Source organism: Oreochromis niloticus, linkage group LG7, assembly GCF_001858045.2.
Source record: "Oreochromis niloticus isolate F11D_XX linkage group LG7, O_niloticus_UMD_NMBU, whole genome shotgun sequence".
NCBI lineage: Eukaryota > Metazoa > Chordata > Actinopteri > Cichliformes > Cichlidae > Oreochromis > Oreochromis niloticus.
The window spans coordinates 24311167-24338547 of record NC_031972.2 but is presented as its reverse complement, the minus strand read 5'-3'; the positions used below and the strand labels follow the sequence as shown (position 1 = coordinate 24338547).

Here is a 27381-nt window from a genome sequence, read left to right as displayed (position 1 = left end):
TCATGGTAGGCAAAGTAAAAGGAGCAGGTTTCACTGTATTTCAGAGATTTAGATTACCAAAAAAGGAGACCAGCAGCTACCTCATGGAATGTCTTGTTTTAGGGTGTGCCACATACCAGTATGTGTCATACTTGAGTACTGCTCCACTAGTGTCCCTTTCAGTTTAAACTACAGCCAGAGACAGCAGCATATGTTGTAATGCTCCAGGTGAACTACATCTTAGAGTTTTTTTTGGAAGTCCCACCTTGATGTAATCTTTATTTTGGAAGCATCATGCAAGGGACACTTTGTGCACAGACTTCGTGTACATGCCAAAATGCATATCAGAAATGTGTAAAAATGCTGCTTCTCTCATACAATCTATTAACATATTTTCAAAGATATCATGTACACTTGTTTTCTCAGGGTTAGTGGGATTCCATCTAAATTAAATGGGGTTATGACAATTGCATGAAGAAATCAAGTGGTTTTCTTTTATGAATCCTTAGTTGCTTTTAATGGGATTTTTTTGTGTGTAGTTAGCACTGCTCCAACTTTCTTTTTTTTTTTTAGAATACAATAGAACAGAATAGTCCTTTATTGTCTTTGTACATGTACAACAACATTTTCGTGTCGATTGATTCTGTGTGGATAATTTGAAAGCAAGAATAATGATTCACATGTGAAAAAATATTCAAGACAGTTGCCAATCTTCGCAGGAGTGGATGTCCCCACAAATCCACCCCAAGGTCAGACTATGTCAGAAATTACCACAAACCTTAAGAGCTACAGCTCAACAACAATATCATCAATTGAACAAGTTATTGAATCATAGGTTGCACTTAGTTATTCACAAACTGTTTCTGTATTTTGGCTTAGTTCTCTTTTAAACCTCACTGGGTGTCTCACTGTGAGAAGCACCCTTTGGTGCTCTCTATAAGCATTCAGACTTATGCTTTTATGCAGCACTGAGTCAGCTGTATGTCTCCCCAAGCTTATGCGCTGCTTCCGTTTTGCTTGCCAGAAAAAAAAAGTAATTTCATTGGATTGTTTTGTTTTGTTTTTTTGTCAGTGACTGTGTCTACATATTTTAGAACCATAAATAGATGAATGTTTCATTTAGTGCTTGTTTTGTGCTAGTTTTCAAGCAAACGCTAAATCAGCTAAACTTGCACACATGAAAGGCAGAGCAGGTTAGGATTCTTTTGAAATAATAATTGGTTGTGGACTAGCTTTTCCTGTAATTAATACCTGACAGTACATTAAAAATGAAATAGAATTGCCCTTTAAAACGAACTGTAGACTCCGCCCACACAGCCCGCCTCTGGTAGACGCCGGACTAACGAACCAGCGAACCCGACCATTGGCCGACGGATTGTGAGACACCCAGAGAGCCAGAGATCTCGGGAGTGTATGAAGCTGACTATCAAGTTCAGGCTCTCTTCGCCACGTAAAGTCAGTCTACGTTAGATCATGATGAGTACATCAGAGTCTTTGGATCGTATGGAAGTGTGTGAAAGCCTCTTAACATGGGTAAGTAATCGAGTTATAGTTGTTTTTCCGCTGACAGACGGTTCTCCGGCGCCCCGGCGACGCTAGCTAGGCTAATGGTAGCTCGATGAGCTAACGGGAGTAACGTTAGCTGGCTAGAGGAAAATGACTCGCCTCACAGTGGTTACGTATGCAGGCCAGCTGTTTGCTGTGTTTAGCTGCTGATGTGTTGCTTGCTAGCCGCCAGCACACCACATACCATGGCGTAACTATTGATTTTTGATTCATGAGCTGTGTAATCGGGCTTTTACCTAACGTTATTTGAGCCTTCGTTTACTAAATCCCTACTGAATGCTGAACCAAACCGCATTGGCCTTGTTATGATTTAAAGCTTCTTTTGGTCAAGCCTTTTTTCCCTTTTCTTATGGAACGAGGATAAACGCTCGGCGTCTGCTTTGGGGTTAAATTCCTGTCATCATTGTTCAGTGTAGCGTATTATTATGTTCGCCTTTCTTCCTCATTCCTTCTTCTGAATAAAATGTTAATGCCAAATAACTTCTTGGGATTGGATTTTTAACCAGACATTACCACATATCGTTGATGCTCAGAGGCTGAAAACAGGGATTTAAGCTAAAGGCGTCGGACTGTAGAGTCACGTGCTGCAGACTGGTATATGTTTACATTGTTCAATGAGGTCTCCCAACTCTGGGTTTCTAGAAAAGGGATAACACGTTGTACTTGAAAAGCTGTCACATCCTCATTTATTATGGTATGACGTGACGATTGCTGATGTTAAACCAGTGATCTTAAGGTTAATAAAGTGCCACTCAGACATGTGACTGGATGGCACGATATGAAAACTCTGCATGGATAACTTACATGTTGTCACAATACTCTAGTGGTAGAAATGTCAGAATTGTATAATGGAAACATCCATCTGGTGCTGGTTATATTGGAGCCGAGTTCGTGCACGCTACCCTGCTTCTCTAATGTCAGCATATCTGCACACAAGCTGGTTTCTGAGGAGGTTCACGTGGGTGACCTGGAGGTTGTTGTGTGATACTTGAAGCCATAAAACATCCAGCGATTCCAGAAACTTCACTGAAGACGTGTCAAGAAGAGCAGTAGATGAACCCACAGATTAGTTTTACACACATAGCATAAAACAATTGATTCCCCTTTGCGAAAAGACCAGGTAAACCTTTGTCATAGTGATAATGGATCTGGCAAACATTCCTCACATACCTTACATGCCTATTAACAGTGAAGATGCATCACTGACTAATCAGGACTAAAACGAGACAAGTGTTACTGGTTTAGATTAGTGCAGCATTAAGATCAAGCATAGCTGATTTTCATGGATGTTGTTTGTGAATTACATTTGCAAGTACTATTTAATGACTTTGAAAATACTAGATTTGTTTGGAGAAACACTATTTACCTTCCCAGCTTTCTAGTTCAAAGTCTATAATATCCAATTGTGTTTGCATGAAGAGCAATGCAGGCAATTGTCCTTTGAATTCACGGTGAGCCATTCAGCTTCATGTATCCTGCCTGCTGAATGGTCCGCCTTGCAAGCGCCCACAGCTAAAACAAGTGGAATATTTCCAGGAGTGAGAACACATGTGATTATCACCCACTGCTTGCTACATGTAAGAGTGTGTAGCTTTGGTCATTATCCAGACTGTTAATGAAAAATTAACTAGATATTTAGTATATATTGATATTTCTCAACTCATACTTTACATATAAAGGGTTGTACATGACTGGAAAATACATATCATGTTCTTTTCTGCATGTACTTTTACTGTTACTCTATGAAATTACTGGATGTTTAAAAAAGAATTAATGAATAAAAGCCACAGGATTGAAGGTTCTTGTTGTTTTTCATTAATTTGCCCTTGGGAAGGTTTGGTATCACAGCAGGTAGAGCAGATCATCTACTAACTGGAAGGTTGGTGGTTCGATCCTTTTTGCTCCAGTCTGCGTGGCAGAGTGTCTTTGGGAAAGATACTGAACCCAGAGTTATTCTTAATGCATGTATCAGAGTGTCAATGTGCAGCACTTAGATATAGAGAGAAGTTATTGTGTGAATGAGGCCAGAATGCTCGAGTAGAAAGTGCTATATGAGAATCAGCCATTTACGATTAAATCTGAGAAAACACAAAGGTGATGGTTAGTCTGGTGTATTTAACAATGTTGTGATTTAGGGTTTCAATGCGCTGCAGATTTGAAAAAGGCTAATCCGGCCTCTTAATACGTGATCGCTTACATTCTAAACTTTATTTAGTCGTGCATACATTCTCCACAGCTGAGCATGTCCTGCCCCAGCTGTTTCTGCAAACTTTTAGGTGTGGATTTCCTGTTGGGTCTCAGTCCACCCCATGTGTTACCACCAACTTATGTACTACAGCTGACATTTATAATAACATGATTGTTTATTGTTTTTGGTTGTATAGCTGAGTTTTTACTTTTCACTATACGCTCATTTCCAGAAGTACATATGAAACCAAGTTTACGTGTTGCAGTGGCTTATGAAACACATCTCGATGAAGCATTGTTTTGGTTCAGTGACCCTTTATGGTCTATACTGTCAGTCAATGTGTTCTTATTAATGCTAGAAATTATCTGTGATGGCCGAAAGTGTTTGTGGTAAACCAGGTAGTCTAATGCGAAGTTCCTGATCGGCCCTTTTAGTACACTGCTGACTCGTGAGCTGAACATGAGCAAAATTAGAACCTCCAAATACCTCAGTTTACACGATACTTTTTTCACAACTATAGTTTGTATCAGTTAATGAGCTAGTAAATGTGTCGCTTTTGCCTATAATTTGGTTTCTTTTAACGCAGAGAAAAATCCAAGTGAACTCCAAGCGAACCAAAATGCATCACTACAAACCACATGAGAATTTTCACTCCGCTTATTGGCCAGATGGGTCTGCGGCAGGAGCAATAAAAGTAAACTACAGCAAGAAGGTGCTGTGTTCTGGACATTTGGAGAACATGGAAAATTTCTGGGTTTTTTTCATGGCTAATTGCTAGCCCATACAGACCTTTGCACATCTATAAACAAACTGCTCTGTAGTTCATTTGGAGCCACACTGAGACCAACATCTTCAAAGGGTCTCAAATTGGTTGTTTTTGTCCACACCTGCATGCGATTATTGTGTTCACAGTCTATAAAAGTGAACCGCACCAAGGGGGAAAACAAACCAGAGTTCGATTTAAACATAGGTTAGGGACTATAGTGGATATCTAGAAGGTATGTTTGGACCGCTTGCCGCTTGCCCAGTGTGTAGTAAAATGAGTTTCAACTTAAAGAATTAACTTAAAAACTCTAACAGTAGTGGAATCGAGATTGTGCAGGTGTTGTAGGTACTGGTACATGTTCACATTTATGTTTAAACTGTTTAAGGGAAGTTGCCTTGAGCAGGACAAAAGGGTAGCCATTGAAGCAGATTTTCATAAAAATCCAGGGTGTGCAGACGGTACTATTCCAGTAGATGCTGAAGTGGTTGTTGGCCTTGTTTTGCTCTCTGGTAAGTGCTTCAAGGCTTCTTGATTAGTATAATCGTAACAAGCTGAATGGAAGGTGATCCTGATAATCAAGAGGACATTTATTAGCCTAGTTTTGCTCTCTGATGAGTGCTTCAGGGTTCCACGATTAGTTTAATTAAAATAAGCTGATTGGAAGATGAGCTGATGATCTCATCCAGAGGACATTTAGTAGCCTAGCACTGTCTCAAAAGTTGAAATTGCATCTGAAATCAATAAAGTTTGAATTAGGCTTCTTAATATTTTACACTGGGGCTCATATTCTGTTTCTCCTTGGTCGAGGCAACGTAAAGGTCTATCACCGAAGTTTTCTTTCCAAGACAGTATTTACCAAAGCATAGTAAATACTAACTATATTTATTCCTCTGTAACTACCGATTGCATGTATTTAGCTGTTGATTCACATAAACGTGGAGACTATAAAGAGGATGGATATAAAATTAAATCATATTTTTTTTATATTCAATGGTGTAATCCAGCATATTGGCGATAAACATTAGGTTTGATTGAAGGCTGATTGGCCTTTTGTGACTGATGTAATTACTGGGTTAATTGTTTTTAGATTTGTGCCTGATCAACATTCACGACACCAAATGTGACATAATTAACTAATCTCTAAAGGCATTTTAATGAGGATAAGTGTACTGAAGAGAATGATACTTGGCTCATTCATGGAAAATGTGACTGCACAATGTCCTACACCTGCACATAAAGCAACCCACCTGCACTGGTCAGCTTTGGCTTTTAGTAGAAATCACATGAGCATACATTCCTTTCCGATGCTTTGTTATATAGTGTTACTTTATGTATTGCGCTGGTTTGGACAGTGGGACATACAGCTAAAGCTGTCAAGCTCACATTACCATGAAAGCCACTATTGTTTAGAAAGAATAGTGTAGGATCCTTTTCAAGCTACAGCCACACGAAAATGAAAGGAAAATTTTATCAGTCAGCAGAGTGGAAAAGTAGCTGATTGATTTAAGATGACTTGAGGTAATACAGTAAATCAAGCACAAAAGCATATTGCGTGTCAGGGGCCTTGAATTCATTTCTTTTGTACAACTCTCACAGCGTGTTGTCAGCTAAGGACTGCCCGGCATACTGTCACGTTTGTTAGTGGTCAATGTGTTTTTTGCAGGGCTGGCTCATCCTTTATTTTCTTTCCTTGTCTGCCTTTCCTGCAAAAGGAAACGATGCAGACCAAATATTGCTGTTGTGCAGTACCAAGTTCATAACAATAGGGATCCATGGAGCCGTTTCTACTACTCAGTTCCTCTTAACTCAGTGGCTGTTCAAAAGAAAAGGGATTTGTGTTGTGGTTGTGCTCGTATTTTAGTAACATATTTTTAATACTGTCTAAAAAAGAACACATTTAAAAGCTACAGTTTCACGAATTTATTGCTACTTTAGCGAATGTTTTAAGAGGCAAGTCTTGCTATCATCGTCTGTCCCAGTTGCATCAAATATAGGAAGTTAGTAAGTAACTGTATCCTGTACTTTAAAGCTGGCAAAAGAGTTTAAGTGAGCTGGTAGATCGAGTGAAAACTGTGGGTGTAATCAGGTGAAGTTTCTCTGCCTTTTCCCCAGTAATTGGTGTTACATGATCACGAGTATTGTTTAGGTTCTCTTTTGTGTTGGCTCCTGGCCAGTGTCTGGCTTTCGGTTCTTGCTGCATAGGACTATTTGACAAATCGCTTATTTTGAAAGCAGTGATTGATAAAGTTTTGCAGCTAATTGGCCCCCCAATGTAATTACAGTGCAAAAAAAAAAAAAAAAAAAAAAAGACAAGGGGAAAAGACTCCAAATTTGCATCTAAATTGTAGCGTTACCTTTCATGTCCAGCCTAAATACAGCTGTAGTCTAAAAGCTTTCCTTGTAGATAGATGTTACTGCAATGTCATGGTGCCCTCATACCACACGAGCTGTGTCCTTCTAAGGTGTACAGTGTCAAGTGTCTTCTTGTTTACTAATCTGGTTCTTTCCTAATGATGAAATAGTGCTGTTAGTTGCTTTTCTGTGACATAATAACACACTTCCCATGGTCCCAGACTTAAATTGTTAACTTAAAATATAAATAGATGTAAAACTGTTAAAAATAGTTAGAAATCAAATTAGTTTAGTACAGTAAATTCATCCATCCATCCATCCATTTTCTTCCACTTGTCAATAAGTATGTGTGTGGGTGTGTGTGTGTGTGTGTGTGTGGGTGTGTGTGTAGTACAGTGAATTCACTTTTCATTTTCAATCTTGTTTAAAAAAAAAAAAGATAAAACACTCAGTTTTAAATAAATGTTAAAACTCGGTAGTGACAGCAAACACTTGTAAAAGTCTTGGTCCACTCAGTCTCTCAGGCTTGCAGTGAGATAAACATGTATTCGGTTCAGTTTCAACCCCGGCATAACAAAGCAGGGTGGGAAAACATACTAGACATTAATCAAAATGATGACACTCACAGACACAAGCAGGTAGAACCGGGGAAAAATTGTTGGAGTCTTTTTGGTACCTCTGTGTCAACTGAGAACGTTCGTTTGTTATGTCACTCACAGAAAAATAGATTGACGCAAGAAACAAACCTCACTAACCTGTGTCGTTGTTGATGAGCAAAATATTTGGACAGTTGGTTGGCTTTTACTTTTAATAGAGGTCTTGCATTATGTATATACTATACTATATAATAGAAAGTGAGAGAGACAGAATGATGTAAAAACAGAATTTTAACTATGTTTTTCTTCCTGTTTGACGTTTCCAATCATTCCTTTTCTTAGTGTCTCTTCTTCCTTTGGCACTTGTAAAGTTGGCATGCAGACTGATATCACTTCTTTCTGGGCAACAGACTTTCTGCCTGAGCAGTATGCTACAGAAAAATATGAAGGGTAGGAAGAGAAGACATGTGAAATAGTTAGAAGGGACATAATGAAATAATGATATAATAGAAATTGAGCAGTGATGACAAGTAAAGTCTGCAAGAGCAATAAGTGTGAGTTCTTGTTAGTACTGTGGATGATTGAGAGCTATTAAAAGACACCATTATAAAATTTGCAGTGCTTGCAGTGGATCTGCTCAGTGGACAGCAGATAAGTGTGTGATGATACTGGCCAGCATACAGCTGTGACAGTATGATTCTGAGCAAGGGATTCCCTAAAATAGGGCGTTTAATCTTGTAATGGGTTTTTCTAGTGTTTCAGATATGTTATACTGTTTTCAACACACTGGTTACTCCTGTATAATTGTATAGTTTAGTTCTGTAACCAGCACTTTGTTTACTTATTTCAGATCCAGACATTTGGAGTAGAGGCTCCATGCAAAACTGTAGAAGACCTGACAAGTGGTGTTGTCATGGCACAAGTTCTACAGAAAATGTAAGTAGTTACTGTTAATGTTTGTGTAGAAAGAAAACGCAATGTTTCTAATCAGTTTTTGATTAATTTTATTACATCATTGTAAAGTTTAGGTAAACAAATACAGTTTAATCTCTATAAAATTATATTACATCCATAGTCCACAAATGAATAAAAAAAAGTCATTTCATTTGGTTTGCTTTTTTTTTTTTTTTTTACCAAAGCCCACTTTGCATTGTTTTGTTTTGTTTTTTTGTCTGTGTGTCTGAAATTTCTAGAGATGTAGTGTATTTTAGTGATGCTTGGATTAGTAGAATCAAGCCAGACGTCGGAGACAACTGGAGGTTAAAGGTAAACATCACTTATTCTTGATTTCAGTAATAGCAAAGTGTGCATGACATGGGCTTTGTCAAACTGGTCTCTTCTTTTTATTAGTATTTGTTGATTAAACCTGAATTTTACTAATAATATACGTTTTTCTCTTTTACAGATCAGCAATCTAAAGAAAATCTTAAAAGGCATCCTAGACTATATCCAGGAGGTAAGAGTATTTACATTACTATAATGATTTTAAAATGAACTTTCAGTACTTTACATCCAGACATTCTTGTAGAGGAGAAGCGATTGTCTACTCGACCCCAGTCAGCTTAAGTCATCACAAGTCATAATAATCCAGTTGTTCTTGAGGTTTCTGATGTGATTTTATTGTTTAAAATTTACTGTTTTATTGGCTGTGATACAACTACCGATTGCTAGGTTGCTAACACGTTGCCACAGTTGTCTGTAGTTTTTTCGCGTTTATTTTTCAGGTTATCTACCATGCTGTACTAGCTGAGGGGTAGTATAACTTCATAAAGTGTGATACCTATTGGAAATGGAGACCATTCGACTTGAAAGTAAAAGTTGTGCCCTTTGAAACGTGTTGGCTGCAGCGCTGAGGCACAACTTTTACTTTGTAAAAAGACCTTCATTATTTCTGGTTTGTTTCACACTTTTGACAGTTTAACAGCTCGAAGAGTAGCTGGCAAGAGTTTGTAGACAAGTCCATCACTTCCAATCAAACTATAACCGCAACAATATAGTAGTGACCAAAACAATCACAAGGCGGTATTGCCATCTGGTTGAGGAAAACACATTTTTCCCTCGCGACAGGTTACACAGGCCTGTGTGCCTGGGACTCTAGCAATCCTTTTTACCAGCAACTACAGTCAACTTCCAGCAATGACTTGCAACTGGTCAGTGAATACTATTTCTTTCACTCATCTGGTTGCCAGATGGACTAAACCCCAATACACTGTTTATGTGTGTATGTAATATATAAAATACTTTTAAAAATTCAGATGTACAACTCACTTTTTAAAATTGTTCATAATATTGTGCGCCACCCCCCAGAACACACAACCAGAGCTTTGAGCTCACAGCTCGAGGGGACTGTGAAGTTCCTCGAAGGAACTCGGCTTTAGTCCAATCTGCCTTTTTGTTTAAAGCTGTTAGGAAGTGGAATAAGCTCATTGAACTACTGTTTATTCTTTCTCATCTGATGTCAAAAGGGGGATTCTCTTTTATCCTCTAGATGTATTTGTGTTTATGTGCGACAGTAATTGTTATATGGGATTTGGTGCTGTGTTACAGTCTGTGTTTTATTGAAGTAACTACCAGTTGAATTTGTGTTAGGATCATTTTTTCCTTGTTACGTGATTTTGTGTATTTGTGTTTGTTGCTTGATCTCCCCAGTGACTGTGGATAGAAATTACCTAGTAACTGATGTAAATCTGGTACAATGCATCTCTTCTCTTAGGAGATTAATGTTCTTGTGCATTGCCCCTGATAAAGAAATACAAACCAGTACAATGTATAGCCCTTACATATTTCATCCCTGTCTCTAGGTCTTAGGCCAGGATATTAATGACTTCCCACTACCTGATGTTAATCTTATTGGAGAACACTCTGATGCAGCCGAGCTTGGAAGGATGTTACAACTTATATTGGGCTGCGCTGTCACCTGTGAACAGAAACAAGGTGAATATTGGATTTAAGAGGCCAATGTTCTGTGTTGTCTCCCTGCTTTACCCACTGATTCAGAAAGTTATGTACTACTTTATACTTACTTACTCATAATTTTGGTTTTCTCTGTAATCCCTAGAATACATCAAAACCATAATGGTGATGGAAGAATCGGTGCAGCATGTTGTCATGACTGCCATCCAAGAGGTACCTTGTTATCTATTTTAGACCTTTAAAAAGTGTTATGTGCATATAATAACTGATAAATGAAAGTAAGAATCTCTGATTCTTGCTTTTTAGTGATCAACAGCTAACTGGTCACATTTTTATGGATAAAAAGCCAATGGTTACTGGTACTGTTAATTACTGGTACTGTTAATTATAAATTTTAAACCTATTCGATTCAGGAATGATACTGATGACAAATAGTAATATTGATACCAACTTATCAATAAAACTAATGGTATCCATCGCTAGTGTGGTTTGCACTTCTAACCATTTTTGTTTGTTTCTGTAGCTGATGACTAAAGAGACTCCAGCTACGGGAGGAAATGACTCATATGTGGATCTGGACAGACAGGTATGTAGATTTCAAGCTTTCACAAGATCCTATGCAGTCCTGTGGAAAAACTAAGTATACCACATGATTCATGAACTTTTAGAACAATCTTTAACAAAAGTAACTTGAAGTAAGAATTTTCTGTATCACTATCAGTTTCTCACATTGTTATGAAGGATTTTTGGACCACTCTTCTTTTCAACATTGCTTTGGTTCAGTGAGGTTTGTGGGCCTTTGATTATGCAAGGCTCTCTTAAAGTTCCAATACAGCATTTCACTCAGGTTGAGATCTAGACTTTGACTCCGTCATTGCAACAGTGTGATCGTTACTTTTTCAGCTATTCTGTTGTAAATTTGCTGCTGTGCTTGGGATAATAGGTCTGTTGGATGACCCAATTTTGGCCATGCAGTCAGACAGATGGCCTCACATTTGACTCTACAATACTTTGGTATACAGATCAGTTCATGATCCACTCAATTACTATAAGGTGCCTCATACCATCTGTCAGCCATATCCTGTGGCTGACAGATGGTAGGAGGTGCGCTGATACGCTGTATTTGGTTTTTGCTGTGCATTGTTACCAAACATCTCCGCTTTGGTCTCGTCTGTCATCTGTCCAAAGATCTGCTCTGTTCCAGAGCTCTTGTGCTTTGCTCAGATGTAGCTTTGCAAACCTAAGCCTTGTTTCCATGTTCTTTTTGGGGGGCAAAAAAAGTCCTGGCAACCCTTCGAAACTATCAATACTTGTATACTTGTTCAGTCTTTATCTATGAACTTTTTCTCATAAACCTGTTAGAGCCAAGAACGGCATAGGCTTGAACAAAGTTGTGAGGGTAGCCAGCAAAATAATAGTTTTCCCACAGACTACTCCCTGCTGTATATGAGCAGCAGGTAGTGTGAAAGGCCTGAGCTATTGTGCTGAGCCAGATTCATCCCCTTCACAGAGAATTTGAACCACTTCCTTCAGGCTGCAGATGGAGAACAACACGAGTAAGATGTAATAGGATCAAAACTTTTTTATTACCTGTGCAACAGCGTTTTTTAGTTTTATGTCTCAGTTTTATTTACCTTGTGGATTTTTGTTTGTTTTTTGGGAGGGATTTTTTTTGGAGGATTATGTCTTATGACTTTGTGTACTTTATTTTAATGTTTTATGGTTGTTGTGTGTAGTTTTACTGCTTTTATATTGTTCATGTGGATGATTTCAGAGTCTTTCTATAAACCTTCTTCTATAAAGTTTGCTATTAGATTAGATTGAACTAAAAATTGTTTTTGTTTTTTTTTTGTCTTTTGTTTTTTTTTTTGATCAGTGAATCGACTGATTAGCAGCACCTGACTGCTACTTACCCTCTTAATTGATATGAAAATAGTAAGGATGTACTTCATTTTTCACAGGTCTGCATAGAATTGTTTTCTTTTTTTTATTAAGTGTACCTCATAAAACATTTTGAGGAGCAGCAGTTCTTGATTTATGCTTAATCTGTTTTCAGCTGAAGAAGACAGTTGAGGAGCTGAATGATGCTTTGGCTACCAAGGAAGAGATTGCCCAGAGGTGTCGCGAGCTTGACTTGCAGGTTGGTTTTGTATCAGTAACGCCCAGTGGTTTTAGGCTCTTCACGGCTAGCACCGTGTACATTTACTCTGCCACTACACCCCACTGCAAGCTATTAAAATAAGGTTGTGAACAACTTGGCAACTTTTTATTCTTACTTTTTCTGCTCTAACTCATTTGTTACATAAGTGTTATACTTCATAATATAGTTTACATATATTTTTAGTTACACTTTAAAAGCAGCTCCATTTTTGGATTGATGTCATCAAAATTGTTGATTCAGTTGCTACTGATTGGCATGTCCCATAGTTCCTTATTTAATAATTTCCTTGCCAAATTGGCAAACCGACCCACCAGCCCAAAATCTTCACTGTAAATGAAAGACTGAGATGCTTTTTTTGTTGCCAAAAGGTGGAGCTGTAATTTAAAGGGATACTTGCTCTCCACTTGTGTTGAATCAGTTTCCTCTTATCTTTCCTTTTTACTCTTTCAATACTGTTTGCCTTGGTTTAAAGGCTCTCCATGCCCAAGAGGAGCGTGATAGACTGAGGTTAGACTTTAATGAGCTAGAAGAGAGGGTAAATCTAAACTTTATTTTCTTTGTTTCTTTCTTATGTTCATGGTGTGTGATTTTCTTTAGCCTGCTTGCAACAGGTTCCCCTTTTCCAAATTCTGTGTGCATGTATGTGTACACATTTGTGCACAAGCATTTGTGCAACTGTACACATTGTCCTGTTGGAGCACACCAGGCACAACTGCAGTTTGGTCTGGCTGTGTCAGATGTGGCTTTCTTTTACCTTGGTGTGTCCCATGCTTTTCCACAGCAGTAGTAGAAAGCGAGGGAAATAGGCTAACATTTGAATTCAGAAATGAGTCACTTCTCGGAAGAATGCATTCATAACTGTTTAAACATATGCAGTCTTCAGATTTTTATTTTATTTTTTTCTGTTGCATGACTCTGACCAGCAAGCAGTCAGCAAAATTATTAAGCCTGTACCTGAAGGCACTTGGTATGTTTTGAGGAACCTGTGTGCTGGTTTCGGAATTAATTGCAGCTGATTTCCACCCTGTTTCCTGCTTTTTGAGCTGTCTGGTTCGCATCTTTGATGTGATACAGTTTTGTTGCCGTAAGGGAATTTTCACAATGCTGCAAGTTCCCCTGCTTCACATTCACAACAGTCTTCGTAGAAATATTCCACATGGAAGTGTTACGCTTTTTAGAAGAGAGAGTGAGTCACACCATACTTGTTTAAAATACATTTTTAAATAAATTAAAAAAGAGAAAATAGATTCACTAGATGGATAGATAACTTTACTAAAGTCCCAGAAGGATTCAATTATTTTCCAGTGTTTTAAGGCATGTTTATAGACTTGATCCTGGCAAATTATTAAAACCCCTTCCTTATTGACTGATTTTTATTCAATTTTTTAAAGAAGGTTTTTTATTTTCTCTCAACAAATTATATCAATATAGCTAATTTTTACTGTTTTACATTAAAATGCAGCAGCACCTAGCTTTTGCTTTGCTTTGCCCATCACACTGAGAAAACACCAACCATGTAGCCCTCTCTGCCATGTTGGAGTTCATTGATTTGCCTTATTAAGGTGTGTTTGGTGTGTGCTTGTTAAACTAATGGACTGGATGCTGTAAAGGAAACAAGCAAATTAAAGTAGCTTACCTACATTTTGAAAGTTATAAATCCTCTCTAATTTGTTTCCCTTCTGCATCTCTTCTTTTCATGTGTTTAAAATCCCTTCAATCGATAATTTTCCACACCTTTTGTGTTCCTGTTAATCCTTCTTTTCTCCACGCTGTCCCATTGTCACCTTTTCTTATCCCATTTCTCTCATTTCACTCGTGACTTCATGTATCCCATTCTTTGGCCTCTTCTTCAACACTTCCCTTTCTCCAGGTGGCAGCCCTGCAAGAGGAGAAGAGCAGTTTGCTAGCAGAAAACCAGGTCTTAATGGAGAGACTTAACCAGTCTGACTCCATAGAGGATATAAACAGCCCTGCTGGACGCAGACATCTTCAGCTGCAGACGCAACTGGAGCAGCTACAGGAAGAAACCTTCAGGTCTCGATTTGCATGAAACGTGGAAAGGAATTTCAACAAGTCAGGGTTGAATTGATTAATGCCAAAAATCTGCAGGCTCAATGACACATGTTTCTAATTCCCTCTAGGTTGGAGGCAGCAAAAGATGATTACCGGATCCGTTGTGAGGAGCTGGAAAAAGAACTTTTGGATGTGAAGTCCCAGAATGAAGACCTTACATCACTGGCTGATGAGGCCCAGTCTCTAAAAGATGAGATCGATGTCCTCAGGTATTGTGAGGATGCAAAACTAACCCATAACATATTAAGATTATTCAGTTAAAACAAACTAAAAAACAAATAAGATTTGTTGTTTGTAGTAATTCTAGTTAAGGTGCTGTGAAGCACAAGTTTAAATTTTAGCATTCATTCATTATTAGATGTGTTGGCCTAAAGACAGAAAATAAAAGAGCCAAGAAAACATTATGGCTTAAAAACCTTTTAGCTTTACAGCTTGTTATCTGTCCATAAACTAAACTTTAACTAATCCAGTGTGGAGATCAGTAGGATCAGTGGGACAGTGGTGAAAATAAAACTGCTTGTTTTTTAAATAATAATAATAACAATAACTTTATTTATAAAGCACTTTCAGACAAAGTGCTGTACAGCTATTTGAAAAAGTATTTTTCCTCGCAGGCACTCATCTGACAAGGTGTCAAAACTGGAGGGCACTGTGGAACACTACAAGAAGAAACTGGAGGACATGGGGCTGCTCAGAAGACAAGTACAGTCTCACACACACACACACACAGCAACTTTAATACAGCTTTTATTCTCATGAGTGCTACTTGACTTTTTTTTTTTTAACACTGTAGTTCTTGAAAATGTGTAAATCAGATTGTGAAACATGACTTTCAGTCTAAAAAAAATCTATGTCCGTATTTTCCAGAACAAGCTAATGGAAGAGAAAAACACAGCTTTAATGCAGACTAATGTTGGCTTAGAGGAAGAGCTACGAAAGGCGAATGCTGCCAAAGCCCAGTTGGAGACATACAAGAGACAGGTACCTGTTCCTAAATAAATAAGTTTTACATTTTCCCAGGCTTAGTACTGTAATCCAATCCTGTTTTACAGTTTTCATGCTTGTGTAATCATTTTTTTAGAGATCAGGTCTTCTCTTGAACTGTCATCTCTCTTCACAGGTGGTTGAACTTCAGAACAGACTGTCAGAGGAGTCTAAAAAGGCGGACAAGATGGAGTTTGAGTATAAACGCCTCAAAGAGAAAGTCGATTCTTTACAAAAAGAAAAAGACGTACGTATATTTAATGTGACTAAAAATTAAAATGCAAAAGAATTACTTTAATTTTTTGTTTGTTTTGTTTTTATGAAATATGCCACTTTACTGTTCTTTCAGACCAGTTTTTCTTTTTAGATGAAATCAAATTTGTTACAGCTAGAAAAGCCAAACTTTGTAACTTAGCATGAGAGGAAATTTTGACCAAAGGCTCTGGATAACTGGTACTTGTGCCCAGCTGTCTGGAAAGTATTTTACTAATATTTTACTGGAAATGTTTTACTACTAAGCACACTGATGTTGATTCCAGATCCTGCACTTCTTCTGTTTGACCTTCTGTCTCGCTCGTTCACACGTTTGACTGTCTGTCTCTTTATAGCGTATGCGAAGTGAGAGAGATTCATTGAAGGAAACTATTGAGGAGCTACACTGTGTTCAAGCTCAAGAGGGACAGCTCACATCAGGTGAAGAAATGTCTTTGTCCTGAAATATAATAGGTGGATCTTCACCTCTTATAAGTATGCAAGATGCGGAATTCTTGCTCATCTTATTTACAACTAATATCTGCATTTAAAGGTTTATTCCCACTGGGTAGCAACGATGGTTCTGATTCACTGGCGGCTGAGATCACCACTCCAGAGATGCGGTATGTGTGTGTATATATGTTTTTAACCATATGTTTTTGCACCGGTTTGATTATTTTAAATGAAAGAGAAGAATATGATGGACAGATCCAATAATGATATTAGATCATCCTATAAGTTGGTTTGTAAAATAAAAAAGAACAAAAAACTAATAATTGAGTAACAAATACAACAGCAAACCATGCAAAAAGAATATAACTAATGCTCTGGTACTGTCATATAAAATAAATTAGCTTTTTAAGGCTTGATTCCTAAATTTTGGATAGTAAAGTATGTCTCTAGTGTAATTTATTTTACAACCAGATAGTTTCAAGCCCGCTTCAAGGCTTTCTCTGCTGTTTTAAGGTGGATGAGTTTAGCTTAGAAACCCTGTAGAGCGTTATGTAATAATTGAGTGTGAGTTACATCAGACTGCCAACAGCTTTCCAGGACAGCTGGATTTTCTGTTGGCTGGATAATATGCTTACATTTTTATTCAGTACTTGTGAACCCAGGAAAAATGTGGATTTGTACAAATCCTCTAAAAGCTACTTTCAGGGAGAGGGAAGGTTAACCCCATCCAGGCAGTTCATTTACTGTAAAGGTAAATGATGAAAACATGTTGTTTTGTGAAGATGTTACTAATGACTTTTCGTGCCAGTTTATGTCTTTTGGTTGACTTTTCAGTATCAACATGCTGCTTTTATAAGAGGCACCTGTTGCCTGTTAATTTGATCTGAACTGTAAAACAGTGTGAGTCGCACTCACAGCTGAAAATTCAGTCCCTCAGCCAACCACACCTCACCTGAAAGTCGTAATCGGTACCTGTAACCAGTATTGAATTGTTTGGAAACAGTCAGTTCTTCAGTTGAAATGGATTCGTGTGCCATGCCCTGAAAACAGGACTTGACACAAAGCTTCCTACCCATCCTGCTGTTTTGGTGATTGGCTGAATGTAAGACTCTCAGGTGCTTTATTTTCATTTGGCTGTCCGTCACACTAGAGCCCAAGGCAAGGCCGACCTCAAGATTGATCTCCTGCTGTATTAAATACAGGGTATATCCAACAAAATTTGTGTAGATAACATTTTTGACTCAAGTGTGGAATTTGTCAGATTTAACCCACTACTGTAACACTGTCAGGAGCACTAAAACCGAGCAAGCCATAGGTATAATTCATTAAGCAGACAGTGTTGTAACAAGGTGATTCACTACGTGATTAGTTATGCTGAAGTGAATATCTCACTTACACTCACTACTTGACCTGAGCTTGCTTGTGTATATGATTCCGTGCACGGGAGTACACCATTTCAAAGTGAGCCCTCTTCCTGTTGTGGTTGAGGTTTCCCTTTCTGCACGTTGTGCCCTATAATAACATGAGATGATAAAAAAATAAATAACATAAAATATTGTAAATTTTAAGTCCATCATTTAGGTTAATATTCTGAAGCATTTTTGAGACTGTGGTATAAAACAAGTATGGTTGTTATTTGAGTTTAACGCTCTTGATGCTTCTGTGTTTCTAGAGAACACGTGATTCGTCTTCAGCATGAAAACAAGATGCTGAAACTGGCTCAGGAGGGATCAGACAATGAGAAGATCGCACTGTTGCAGAGTCTACTCGAGGATGCCAACAGGAGAAAAAATGAACTGGAGACAGAGAACAGGTTGGCATCAAGCACAAAGACATAGCTTATTGGTATTAACAGGAAGTCACCTATTACTGAACCCCAGTGTCTCACTGATATAGAATCTGAGAAGAGCAAACAATCATATTGTTCTTCCTTTTGGTCTGTTCATATTAATATTGAGCCACATTTTCACTTGTATGCTGGAACATGGGTCACTCTCGCCTTTACTTCTCCACACAGATGTTCTTGTCTTTGTTGTACTTCAGTGAATGACTTATCAGCTAAAAATCTGCTTCTAATATTGGATCTACAAAGGTTTATTTTGCAGTTTGGTCATTGATTTGTTGAAAATAACAAGACTGTTGTGAAACTCTGTATTTGTTACCTAGGTTGATAAATCAGCGCTTGATGGAGGAACAGAGTCAGGTAGAGGAGCTACAGAAGAATCTTCAAGAACAGGGTTCAAAAGCAGATGATGTAAGTAAATGCTTGTACTCATGTACTCGTACTGTACTGTGTGTAATTCCAGCACCAGTTTACTGGTGGCAGTAAACACAGAAAGCAATCAAACTACACTTCAGAGAGTGCAGTGCTCTGTTTCTACTGAAGGCTTCAGGTCATGGAAAGTCATGTGCAATAGTGAAAAATCAACAAAAGATTTTTCCACAACATCAGCCTTTTTGATTGTTGTGCTTAAACATTAACAACTTCTAACAGCTTTTGCATTCCCCTTTCTGCGTATATGTCATTTTATTTATTTATTTTATTGATATACTTTATCTATAATTATTTCTGCTGTAGCATTAGACACACTAGCTTTCTTGGGACAACGTCTAGCCGTTAAAGACAGGTGTTTGAGGCTTGATTGTGACAGTGAACGAGATTAATACAAGCTCCTCAGCAACTCTGATTTTTCTCCATCATATTAACACATTTGCCTGCCACCTCATCTCTGACGCTAAATGTTTTCATGGCCCTCCTCTCTGTTCCTTGTCTCTTCCAAACTAGTTCCTAGTATGGGACAACAGATTTTTAAGAAAATGGGATTTGGAGCATCTCCCAGGAAGGTTGATGTGAGGAAGAGAGTTTACGTGCATGTTTAACTTTGTCTTTACTGCCTGATTAACACTGATCTAAAACTTGTTTTCTTTTGTGGGGTTTCTGGTTTAATTTCTTGTCCGTCAATGTAGATCTTAGATCTCAGTATCAGCCTTATCTTTCCTTTCACTCAATATCACGAGAAGAGTTAAGTGTCAGTGTTACACATCCAGTGCAGTGTATAAAATCATGCAAACAGAAAGAAGAGAATGGAAAACTATTTCCCTCAAATAACATTGAAAGTACAGATGCGAACATTTATGTGAGAATCAAGGATGTGAAACTGTCAGATTATTATATGTCACATCTGGCACCTCTTTTTAATTTTTGCCATTTTGTTCTTTTTATTATTGTTATTTTCAAACTGTTCTCCACTGTCAGACTATAGTAAGTATATCTTTGTGATTTCAGCAAGTTGCAGCTTTTAGACTTTTCAGTTCTGATTTTTGCATAGCTTTTTAAAACATTTTTATATTGACCAAAATGTGTAACCAAATGTAGCATTTACACTTTAGAGTAAAGTAGTAGCAACTTGCAAATATTCTCTGTTCTTGTGAGTAGTTTTAAATCCCCACCCCTGATAGAAACCCCAAAGTCCTTGTCTTCTCCTCTAGCTTCCCTGTAGGAATCAGAGCATGTAATCTTTCAGTCCTCTGAAAATTAGTTTTGTCTATACTGGCTGCACGTCGCCTTGCACCTTGATGTCAAATTGGGGACTGGTGCTGATTCGAAATGTAAAGAAATTAGGTTCCTGCTTTAATTGTACATTCTCAGTATCATCAACACTTTGACTATACTGAAGGTCTCTTCATCTCTTCATCTTTCTACATCTTGGATCATGATCTTTTCCAAAAACAGTTCAACATACAGGACTGATTGATTTTTGATACCACGATTTCTAACACGTTTGCCCGTTTTTTGTTTTGTTTTTTCTTTTTCTTCCAGTCTTCTATTTTGAAGAAGAAATATGAGGAGCACATGTGAGTGGTTGTCTGAGCTGTGTTTTAACTTGATTTGCCCATGTCGCTTAATTCTGCATTTCATATTGTGAGCTACCGGATATAAGGTGCGATATTCTTTTTCTTAGGGAAAAAGTACAAGAGCTGAATAATGAGCTGCTGAAGAAAAATGCCTTCATTGATGAAATGGAGCCGAAATACAACACCAGCAGTGAGTTTACGGTGATATCTGAATATGCAAAGCGCGCTGACATTTAAAACATTTTGTGTGTAATGTTGCTGTACAGGTAACTCTTCATGCACTGACATTAAAATGTATGAGTCAGTTTAAAGGAAATCTAAACTAAGATGCTGTTTCCCCTCTCAGTCCAACGAGTGGAGGAGCTGGAGGAGGCCTTGAAGAAAAAAGATGAAGACATGAAACAGATGGAGGAGCGATACAAGAAATACCTCGAAAAGGCCAAGAGTGTGAGTACATGTTTACTAGCAAAGGGTCCATAAATGAATAGTCTTCTGTAGGGCGGGCTGTATGGGACACAAAAAACCCCCAAACATAACCTGAATTTGTCTTTCACAGGTGATCCGAACGCTGGACCCTAAACAGAACCAAGGTTCAGGTCCTGAAGTCCAAGCCCTGAAAAACCAGCTGCAGGAGAAGGAGAGGATGTTGCATTCACTGGAGGTAATCAATCCTCTAGTTGGGAATTAGGGTGCCTGAAAAAAGGGCCTGGCAAAATAAGTAATAGATAGACTCGCGTGCCAATATTTGCTTTAGAAACATCCTCCACTCTTTAAGGTTAATTTTGCCTTCATGTTTGCTCCAAACAGAAAGAAATGGACAAGACAAAGAGCCAAAGAGATCACGAGGAGAAACTGATTGTGTCAGCCTGGTACAATATGGTAAGGAGGACTTATACTGGCGATTGGTCTTCTTTTTAAAATGCACTGTGGCACATACAGCTGAGATTTGTGGCCAAGCAAGTAATAATAGCCAGTCATAATACACATAATACTGTCAGGAAGTAATTCGTAACTGAACAAAGTATCTGTTAAAGCATTGAAAACCAAACAATGTTATAATAGGAGCTTTTTTAAAATGTTGCTTATGTTTTCTGCTGTAGATAACAGATATAATACATTTCTCTAACACAGAGGGTAAACACCCCTTTTTGTGTTTGCCCAAGAAAATCACCACTAGATGGCAGCACAGACTATTCAATGACTTCAACGGATGTTTGCTCATTGTATATCTGATCAGTTGCTTGTATTATTGTTCATGAGCTGCTAAATCAGCACTAATGTTGAATGTCAGCTAATTTAATTTACTATACCTCAGGCTTGGTGGACTAACTAGCAGATAATCTAATGACTGCCTTAATATGTGTGTTAAGTCTGTGCTCCTTCTTGAGGGTTGTCTTTGACTTGGAGTGTTGCTCATTTGTAGTGACTTTCAAATGGGGCCTTAAGCTTTCTTCCTCTGTTTCTTTTACCAGGGTATGTCTCTGCAGAAGAAGGCTGCTGAAGATCGACTTGCCAACACTGGCTCTGGTCAGTCTTTCCTGGCCCGGCAGAGACAAGCCACCAGCACACGGCGCCAGTATCCTGGCCACGCCCAGTCAGCTACCGCCAGGTAGATGGCAGTAGGGCACAAAATGCTGCAGCCAGCTATTTTACAGATCCCCCGAACAATGTGCCTATTTTGAGGCATTCTATTTTCATTCATTTCTATTGGAAGTAAATGTTTTCCTGCATTTCCTGCCGATTGATTTTCTTTTTTTTCCTTCTTGATCAGATCCATGAGGTAGAGATGCCAAGAAAGGTTGCCCCAAAACTTGCACCTTTTTTTTTCTCCTCCCCCTAAGCGTATTATACCTTGACGCCCATGATGCAAGACTTCTACTTTTTATCAGGCCTCAGCATATTTAATAGGTTCTGACCAATCACACCAAACATCCTTTCTTCCTCCCTCTCTACCACTGACCTTCTTGAACCTTTGCTATGTAGTAAACTTGTGCCATGCAGGTAATCCAGACCGCAAGGCTCAGAACAATCGCGTGTCCTTGTCAAGTTACTGTAATTTTTGATAAGAGGAACCGCTCTACCTGCTCATGCAGTATTTATGCACATCTCTACCTGTAGTAACATTTTCAAGTTCAGCTTGTTTTTTGCAATGGACTCGAGCGCTTTTCTGTCTTGCGTCATCTATTGTAACTCTTTATGATGTAGCTTTAAGGAGGTAAAAGCAACTTTTAGTTTAATGTGTCGGTGTTTCATTTCACAGTCTCGACCAGCAAATACATTGAAGCATAGGATTATGTAATGTCTCGTGGAAATCTTTGATTTGCTTGCTAAATGTTCTAACTGATTTAATTGAGTGATTTCAAATAGGATGATTGTTGATTGCATGATTGTTGGTAATGGTGCAGCAATAATTGTGAATGGTAGCTTTTTTTGTCCCCAAGAAGAAAAAAAAAAGACTTCTTTAGTTTTTGAAATTGTTCCAGGTGGTGCAATTTAGGACTTGATAGATTTCCTGTGCTAGTGTACATACTGGTGTAAATTAGTTTGGTATCTAAGAGAACAAGGAGCCACCAGCATTTACAGAGTTGTCAGACAACACCTTATGTGCCATAGTGTTTGATATAAATGTCTGTACCTTGGTAATCTGTCAGGTTTACCTTCCCCCTAATATTACATGACAAAAAAATGTATTCCCAGAACGTTTAGCCGTGAGATGGTTAGAGAGGTTTAGACCCGAGGACTGTCTGTTGAAAGAGATTTAGTTTCTGGATCATCTGCAGAGTGGACATGAAGACCTGTTCAGTGTCACACATCAGAGTGGACTCTTCCATATCAGTTTCTATAATCAGCTCATTGCTGTCACAGTAAAAAGCACTTTTTTTTCCAGGTTTGTTAAAGGGTGTTCAAAATGCACACTACATACAGGTATATAACGTTAAATGGGAGTCTTGAATAGGGTATGCTTTTCTCAACATGTGTTTAACCGATTGTTTGTTCCGTTGTCTTTACATTGTCCAGTTTTAACGCATATCAGGAATCATAACTTACTAACCTTGAAATAATTTTGCTTGGTGCCTGTTAGATCAGGGGCAGATTGTTGATTTTAGGATTAAAGCCCTGCCATCTGACCATTACTTCTTTTCTTTTTTCCCCCACCTCCCTCAACAGCAATGTCCCTGCATGACTGGCACACCAATGACCTGCCCGAGCCTTGTGTAGCCTGGCCTGTCCTTTATGTGGCCTACACTGACCCCGGCTGGGCTAGGCTGCGGCACGCGTGCATGAACTACCTGCCTGTTTGCATGACTTTGCATTGACTCAAGTCTGCGAATAACCAGCCCACTAGCAGCAGCGCGAGCACTAACAACCCTCTGCGGTGTCACGCATTATAACCTCCAGACAAGCCCGGGGAGGAATGGGATTGGAAAAGAAAACCTTCGCTCTCCTTTCCCCTGTTAATTTTTCCACCATTCTGACTCCTTTCCTCACATCCCGATGTGCTTTGTTACATTCCCTCCTCCTCCCCTCTTGTAGCCTTCATAAACATGCTGCTTATTTGCTTTCACACTGCATCAAGTCTGTTACACCTGTGTTACAAACACCCAGGAAAAAGGAGTGGAGTAACTCAGTTATCTGTCAGTCAAGTTATGGGTTTAAATAGGCCTGTTCTCCAGTGTTTATGTCTAACTTGATGTTGTCTGGGTGCTTAGGGATACCTCAATGACATATTCCTGCATAATCTGTTTATTTGTGTGGCTTAAGGATTGGGGTAATATTTGAGAGGTATAACCTGCAAATCAGTCCGCATAACAAAAAAGGACTCCATTCTGTTTTTAACTTCTACAGTAAGTATTTTTTATGAAAGCCCTGAACATGTTGCTAGATTGCATCTTAAAAGTGCTTTTACCTCAAGTATTGAATGCAACCAGTTTTGGACTAAAGGCAACGATGCTGCCCAAAAAGTGTTTGCAGAGATATAAATATAAAGTGTTTAAATGAAAGACATTGTTACAGATGTGTTTTGAAAAGCAGTAAAAGCCCCCATTAAGCCTGCTTGCAGTTTTTTGTTAGGTTTTGTTTAGTAAAACGCACATCTACACAGTGTTTCTGATATTAGCCAAATTTCAGTTGATTGCTAATTGATTAATAATTTTTCTTAGGAGCAAATAACCTGTGCCCTACCTTACCTCGGTGTATTTTACCTTGCATTTGACCTGCCTTTGAAAACTACTGGTAATATGGACATGAAACCGTGCATTAGCTCATGCAGGCTAATGTGCTGTCTATTCACTTAAAGTAAAATCGGTTCATCATACTAAAAGGGAAATGGTCTCCAATGGTCCTGCTGACCATAGACTCCTTCAACACATATATATATATATATATATATATATATATATATATATATATATATATATATATATATATATATATATATATATATATTTTTTTAAAAGCCCTTCACATCAGACAGTTGAGAGGCATCCTGCATTTGGACACTTACTATTTAAACAAGTTACAGTATTAGTAATGGGGAAACACTGATGTTACTGTGAGTAATATTGTACATTTTATGTAGCTTCTTTAAATAAATGTCATTTTTTCCCCCTAAAGATTATGAAACTATTGAAAAGCGGGGACTCAAGGTTATATGTATGTCAAAGGTATGACTGCATACATTAATTTAAATAAGAGGGATGGTTGCGTCATCCAATTTAGTGCCTTTTTTAATTTGTTATATGAAAACATTAATTTGGTCCTTTCCTCTTGGTAACAATAGATCTTACGCACACATTTATTTTGTTATTTGGGGAAAAAATGTTAAATACGGATTTTAACTTCATAAATGATTATGTTGGGCTTAATGTGGGCTTTTCTTCTCTGTTTTTAGTCTATTTTACTTCTATTTGATATGTTACAAAAGCTTAAATGGTTCATGGTGTGCATTTTTTTTTTTTTTAATCTTAACAGCTTATTCTTTTGCTGCTTGTACAGCAGTGTTAAACTTTTAGTAGTAGTATTATAGCACCACTCATATTGTTACAGTGGATGTAATATATCCATAGAGGTCATTTAAATACTTGTCTTATGCAACAAAACGAAGATAAGGTTTGTGAACAAGGTGGTTAGAAAAGTGCAAAGTTATATGTACCTCCGGTTTCTTAAGTAGGAGAATTTTCTTAGAAATCATTTTATTTAAAAAAAGTATTTTTTTTTTCATTTGCTTTAACCAACGAATCACTCTTTATTTTTAATTCAATAATTTACTTCAGCCCTACAAATGGTCATGTTTTTTATTCACTGCAAAGACCGGTGGGGTTTTTTTGGTTTTGTTTTTCTTTCTTTTTTGTGGGAAGAGAGGTTCATTAGCTCTTGAGGATGGATGTTTAACTGCATTAAAATGTTATCTCTGCAAGTCATGTTTGTTTTCCAAAACTGAGTAGTGGATGAATATTTTCAAGTATGAAGTCAGTAGCAAAGTACAGCGGTGTCTTGTCCCAGAGTTTTCGAAACCATTAGCCTGTGACCTCTGCAGTTTCAGCTGTAAATGTTATTCCGTAGAACTCTTAACCGTCCATCCCCATACGCTGGTAAGAAATCTGTATATAATGGAACACATCCACATTGTGGTTGACCTGTTGAGATTTATATCAGGGATTTGAGGAAACCTTTTTTTTTTTTTTTTAAATCTCCCTTAAGAAAAAGCACAATGTCTTAACCCCTTTTATCCCAGTGAAATCAGCTCCTGTGTTTTGTTGCTCTTATTTGCATCTGTATGTTCTTTAATAATACATCAAATCGGCTAGTTTGGACTACTTTCAGACCTCGTCAATGCCACTTTATCGTCAGTACAAACATAAAGGTGGCATCATTACCTAATGCTGGGGTTATTACTCATTGCTTTCTAATTAACAGAACTCTAATTGAGAAAGGCAGTGATCCTACAAAACTCTGTCCTAATGTGGTGCATTTTTCTTTTAAAATGTGCTTAAGCTGAAATGACTACCCAGTATTCTCTATTGTTAGCTGGCTGCCCACCTACAGTGGAGGCCAGTCAAACTGTATTAGAAAGAAAATATGAACAGGGAGCTGTTAACAAGTCCGAATCATAACGTGCAGTGTTTGCTGTAGTGTTTTTTTGTTTGTTTGTTTTTTGTTTTTTAACTCGGTGAAAAAGAAAAAAAATCATATTGAAGTAGCAAATAACCTTCCATTTGCCAAGTTTTATATAGCTTGTATACAAACACACTGTACATAAGTATGTGACGGTGACTTGGGAAGCGTGTGGACATTTTAAGAATGAGGAATATAGAAATTGTGTCTACTTCGATGGATTTCATATAGCACCTGTCCAATGAGGGCTTACTGATGAAAACGTGCTTCCTACACTGCTAAAATGACATTGTAAATAAAGCTTGTATAAAACTGGCTGCTGGGCTCTTCTGATTTTTGCATCATTTTCTTTTGTTATCACCTAAAAACACACATTTCCATTACTTGCTGTTAAAATTTAATCTCATTAAATAAATAAAAATGTGTATTTCTACAATGTTTTCATCCCAGTCGGTTAAGGGAAAATTAAAAGAGTCTATATGTAAGAGGCCATAAATGTCATTGCCTTATTAATCTCTTTACAACAAACCTTCTTTCATTAGGTCATGAGACAAATTCTGATGATTGTCTCTTAAAAATGGCTTTTAAATCCAGGATGTTTGTGATTCTTTTGTCCCTAACCTGCAAAATGCTTTGTAAGTGTGCTTTCGATATTATTGCACTTTGTCTAGTCCATCACCCCATCTTTGTTCTTCAAAGTCACTCAAACCAGAAGGGGTAATGTTGAGTTTTGATGCTGTCTGCTTGTCTTTTAAACTGAATCTGCTCACTCATACTCAACCCAGCCTGGGAAACAAAGCAACAGATGCCCCTTGAGGCCACAGACACCCTGTATCAGTGCCCCATTCTTCATTTCTGAGATCTTCTTTTTCTCGCTCTAACCTCAGCCTCCGGGTTCTTCCTCGTGACACGTCAAGGCAGAAGTCCAGAGTCAATATAAATACACTTCTCTGGTTACTCACTTCTCACACTGACAGTATGATTGAAAGGAGGAGAGGTCGTCGTTGCAGACCACAATTTTTCTTTTTCACTTCTCAGACAATGTTTCCGAAGATTATCCTCTTGCATATACTTAACGTTACATTAGGGCAACACTGTGATCTTTAATGACGTTTTGTTGTCACGACTA

The 27381-nt window shown here is 38.0% G+C and overlaps 1 protein-coding gene across 3 annotated transcripts; it reads left to right on the top strand.

The window, feature by feature from the left end:
• The first annotated feature begins 1319 nt into the window (after positions 1–1319).
• Positions 1320–24319, top strand: hook3 (hook microtubule-tethering protein 3). Of its 3 annotated transcripts, none has more exons than XM_005451340.4 (24): positions 1320–1512; positions 8298–8383; positions 8641–8713; positions 8853–8903; positions 10249–10381; positions 10506–10573; positions 10884–10946; positions 12417–12500; positions 14392–14555; positions 14663–14803; positions 15209–15296; positions 15462–15575; positions 15715–15825; positions 16187–16271; positions 16384–16453; positions 17956–18096; positions 18450–18537; positions 20104–20138; positions 20246–20328; positions 20485–20585; positions 20695–20799; positions 20946–21017; positions 21611–21747; positions 23307–24319. In XM_005451340.4, the coding sequence occupies exons 1-24, from the start codon at positions 1453–1455 to the stop codon at positions 23320–23322; spliced, it is 2169 nt and encodes a 722-aa protein (XP_005451397.1). In that variant the 5' UTR covers positions 1320–1452; the 3' UTR covers positions 23323–24319. The 3 variants fall into 3 exon arrangements, with proteins under 3 accessions (XP_005451397.1, XP_005451398.1, XP_003444384.2); XM_005451341.4 differs by having other exon boundaries at positions 21910–24319; XM_003444336.5 differs by having other exon boundaries at positions 21611–24319.
• Positions 24320–27381: the final 3062 nt, after the last annotated feature.

Bases quoted from the DNA above. Each gene is read 5' to 3' on its own strand.
- hook3 (XM_005451340.4), top strand. From the start codon at position 1,453: ATGATGAGTACATCAGAGTCTTTGGATCGTATGGAAGTGTGTGAAAGC. The intron at 10,382-10,505 runs GTGAATATTGGA...TGTAATCCCTAG, and splicing joins CACCTGTGAACAGAAACAAG to AATACATCAAAACCATAATG. The intron at 18,097-18,449 runs GTTGGCATCAAG...TTTGTTACCTAG, and splicing joins GAACTGGAGACAGAGAACAG to GTTGATAAATCAGCGCTTGA.